Source organism: Callospermophilus lateralis, chromosome 10 (genome assembly GCF_048772815.1).
Source record: "Callospermophilus lateralis isolate mCalLat2 chromosome 10, mCalLat2.hap1, whole genome shotgun sequence".
Taxonomy (NCBI): Eukaryota; Metazoa; Chordata; class Mammalia; order Rodentia; family Sciuridae; genus Callospermophilus; species Callospermophilus lateralis.
In genome coordinates this window covers 1,639,606-1,643,521 of record NC_135314.1, presented here as the reverse complement: position 1 = coordinate 1,643,521, position 3,916 = coordinate 1,639,606, and the positions used below count along the sequence as shown (strand labels likewise).

Here is a 3,916-nt window from a genome sequence, read left to right as displayed (position 1 = left end):
CTCTGACCCCATGTGGCTTCCTCTTTACCCACTGCACCTGCAAGGACCCTTCTTCCAAATAAGGTCACACTGTGAGGTCCTTGGTGGACCTGAATTTGGGGCAGCTGCCGTTCACCCACCATATTCACCCACTTGCCGCTTGGTCATATTTTCTTCTGTCGTCTGTGTAGTTAACCAGGAATCTGTGACGTTGGAGCTCTAGGATCTGATCTTACCAACCAGCTCCAGGTGCACCGAGAACCTGTGACCCCATGGAGCTCCCCTCTGAATCTGTGACCTGTTCCCAAGTACTTCATTTCTGCAATGTTGACAGACTCATAGACACTCACAGAGTCACGTTCATCTGTACGCACCGGCACGTGCCTGTCCTTGTGGCCCCTCTTCTCTATCAATTTCCTTGCTTTCCATCATTTTCTTTCTACCCTAAAATTCCTTTAAGTGTTTTCTCCAGCTTTGATGCTGCTGTTGGCCAGTGCTCTCGGTGTCCCCCGCCTGCGGCTGTGCTCATCTGTGAGGACCTTGTCAGCAGGGGTAGACCTCGGGCTTGTGGCCGACTTCAGGTGACAGAGGCACAATTCCAGCGTCTTCTGGCCTCCAACATGCCCACCGAGAAGTCATCTGTCAGTCTCATTGTTACTTCTTTAAAGTCACTTTGTCTCTCCTTCTCCCTGACCTCTTCAGTTTTTCTGCCTTTACGTTTCAGCAGCAGCAGGGCCAGGGTGGTTGTTTGGACCTGCCTTGCTTAGATTCTCAGTGTGTTTTTAATCTATGGGTTAATAGCTTTCATCAATTAAAGTTCTGACAATACTTCACTACCTCGACTCACTCATCTCTCCTTGTAGGATAAACCTATTTTTTCTACTGAGCCCTATATGTTTGTTTCTCTATTTTTATCTTTTTTCTGTGGCTCCATTTTGATTTCTTCACCTCCCTTCATTCTCTAAACTTCTCTTTGACTTTGTCGAATATGGTATTAAACTACCAATTTCTCAATGCAGTTATTATGTTCTTCATTCATAAACTCATTTTGGATTCCTTTATAGAATTCTGCCACTGAAATTCTCCATCTTTCCCCCATTGTCTTAAAAAAAATCGTCACAGTTACTTTAAGCCCATGATTGACATTCAGATCTCTGGAGCACCGGTGGACCTGTGTGGTCTCCGTTTCTCCTCTTGGTCTGTTTGGTCTTTGTTTTTCCTCTTGTTCTGTTTGACCTTTGTTTTCCTCTTGGTCTCTTTGGTCTTTGTTTTTCCTCTTGGTCTCTTTGGTCTTTGTTTTTCCTCTTGGTCTGTTTGGTTTTCGATTTTCCTCTTGGTTCTCTGGTCAGTTGATCTTGTCGTTTGGTAGCCCTGATACTTTTTGAATAAAAATAAGGCGTTGTGAGTGAACATGTGGAGGTCATTTTCTTCTTCATGAAGCCCCTGTCTCCCAGTGGGCTGACCTTCGCTCTGACACCTGTTGGCTCTGGCAGAGCACCTGAGTTCACTCTGAGCTGGTTCAGGTGGGGCCAGTCTTCCTTCTGCTTCTGCTAGGGAGCAGCCCCACTTAGACCCAGCGTTTGCCACAAAAGCCTGAGTGCCTGGCCAGAGTCCCTTCCCCTCTCAGCTCGTGAGCTGACTTGGCTTCACTTCATGTTGGCGGTCAGTCCCCAAGACCACTGAACTCTCTCTCCACTTTCCCAACCTCTCGTCTGTGACCTGTGAACTGGCAAATGCCTCAGGAAGAAAATCCAAGAAAGTAGTGGTCCCTGCCGTGTCCCCTGTGATGGTGACGGGGACTTGGTCCCTCGGGCTCAGCTCCTGGTGCGTCCTCTGGCCCTCCAGTGGAGATTGCATTGTTACCCAGGTTCCTCATTTTTCTCAGATGGTCAGTCTGATAAGAGCCCACTCCCCCCATGAAGAAGCAGAAGTCGACAGAGCATTTTATATGGTCTAAGGAAAAGTGTGAAACTGGGCCCCCAGGAGGTTGGTAGGAAAAGCAGGTGCCCAGGACAGCGGGCGGCAGGGCAAATGGAGGGGCGGCCCAAGGAGGGCTAAGGCCCATGGGCAGTCCTGGCTCTGAGGTTCAGAACCTGGACCCACGGCCCAGGAGGCTGCCTGGTGCCCCAGCAGGGAAGGCAGGGCCCACCATCCTGGCCTGAGAATGGAGGCCTGCTGCCCCCAGGCCCAGGGACAAGGTGGACAGGGCCACAGGGAGGAGGCAGGGAGAGGTGGAGGGGATGAGGATCTGCACAGGGCTCAGAGCAGGCTCAGGCTGTCCAGCTCCACACAGCCATGAGGCCCCGGGCAGGGCACCAGGTGCCCTGGACTCTGGGTGCTCAGTACAGGTGCCAAGCGTCCCGCAGTGGTGACGGGCCCTGGGGAGGGGTGTGAGCCTCAGGTGACACCTCTGTGCCCAGGCTTCCCTCCAAGAGATCTGAGGCCCTGAGGCTGCTGCCCAGTGGCTGGAGGGTGCCCCAGCAGCCCAGGGTGGCCAGGCTCCTCCCACACACAACACCCAGCACTCACTGCTCCCGGAACCCACTCCCGCTCCAGGGGCCCCGACGCTGGCAGGACATTAACAAGCTGGACAGCCTCCCAGGTAAACAAGCATCCCCGATGACGGCCAGGAGCCGGCCCAGCAACACGGAAGGAGAGGCTGTGGGCTGGGGACCAGAGGGACCAGGCAGGTATAAAAGCCAGCGCCCAGAGCTCCCCACACACACCCACACTCACCCACCCACCCACACCTCCTCCAGCACACCCACCATGGCCGCCTCCACCATGTCCATCTGCTCCAGCTCTTGCCCAGAGTCCTCCTGGCAGGTGGACGACTGTCCAGAGAGCTACTGTGAGCCCCCTTGCTGCGCCCCCAGCTGCTGCCAGCCCAGTTGCTGTGCCCCAGCGCCCTGTCTGTCCCTCGTCTGCACCCCAGTGAGCTGTGTGTCCAGACCCTGCTGCCAATCAGTCTGCACCAGCTCCTGCACCCCCTCCTGCTGCCAGCAGTCTAGCTGCCAGTCTGATTGCTCCAGCTGCTCCCCCTGCCAGCCATCCTGCTGTGTTTCCCTCTGCTGCAAGCCCGTCTGTTGCAAGCCGGTCTGTTGCAAGCCTGTGTGCTGTGTGCCCATCTGCTCTGAGGCTTCCTCCTCCTGCTGCCAGCAGTCTAGCTGTGAGCCCTCTTGTTGCTCATCCTCCCCCTGCCAGCAGTCCTGCTGTGAGCCCTCTTGCTGCTCATCCTCCCCCTGCCAGCCGTCCTCCTGTGTGTCCCTCTGCTGCAAGCCCGTCTGCTGCAAGCCCGTGTGCTGTGTGCCCGTCTGCTCTGGAGCCTCCTCCTCCTGCTGCCAGCAGTCTAGCTGCCAGTCTGACTGCTGCAGCTCCTCCCCCTGCCAGCCGTCCTGCTGCGTGCCCGTCTGCTGCAAGCCCGTCTGCTGCTACAGACCCTCCTCCTGCGTGTCCCTGCTCTGCCGCCCCGTGTGCAGGCCTGCCTGCTGCATGCCCGTCTCCTCCTGCTGTGCCTCCTCCTGCCAGCCCAGCTGCTGCCGCCCGGCCTCCTGTGTGTCCCTGCTCTGCCGCCCCGCCTGCTCCCGCCCAGCCTGCTGTGGTGTCTCCTTGGGCCAGAGGTCCTGCTGCTGACCAGCTCAACATCCTGCTTCTGCAGGCCACTGTTGTTCTCCTAAGCAGGATTCTTCACTCAGGAATCCCTGATACAGGGAGCCACCAGGACCTCCCCTCTCCTGCTCGGTGGCCATGCAGCTGCTGCCTGAAGGAGCTGCTCCCCCCCTCCCTGGGGAGAGAGGACCCTCAAGTCCCTCTACCCGTAGATGGCACCCCGGAGCCTCTTGTCAGCATTGCTCTCTTGCATCCAGGGTGACCAAGGTCAAAGCCTGAATCAATAAAGCCTTTCTCTGGGAAACCTGGCCTCTGTGCATTTCTGTCT

General features: G+C 56.3%; 1 protein-coding gene across 4 annotated transcripts; it reads left to right on the top strand.

The window, feature by feature from the left end:
* Window positions 1–2,748: 2,748 nt before the first annotated feature.
* LOC143408308 (uncharacterized) lies at window positions 2,749–3,612 on the top strand. Of its 4 annotated transcripts, none has more exons than XM_076867895.2 (2): window positions 2,749–3,090; window positions 3,259–3,612. In XM_076867895.2, exons 1-2 carry the CDS (start codon window positions 2,749–2,751, stop codon window positions 3,610–3,612), a joined length of 696 nt encoding a protein of 231 aa, XP_076724010.2. The 4 variants fall into 4 exon arrangements, with proteins under 4 accessions (XP_076724010.2, XP_076966502.1, XP_076966501.1 ...); XM_077110387.1 differs by having other exon boundaries at window positions 3,199–3,612; XM_077110386.1 differs by having other exon boundaries at window positions 3,187–3,612.
* The last annotated feature ends 304 nt before the right edge of the window (window positions 3,613–3,916 follow it).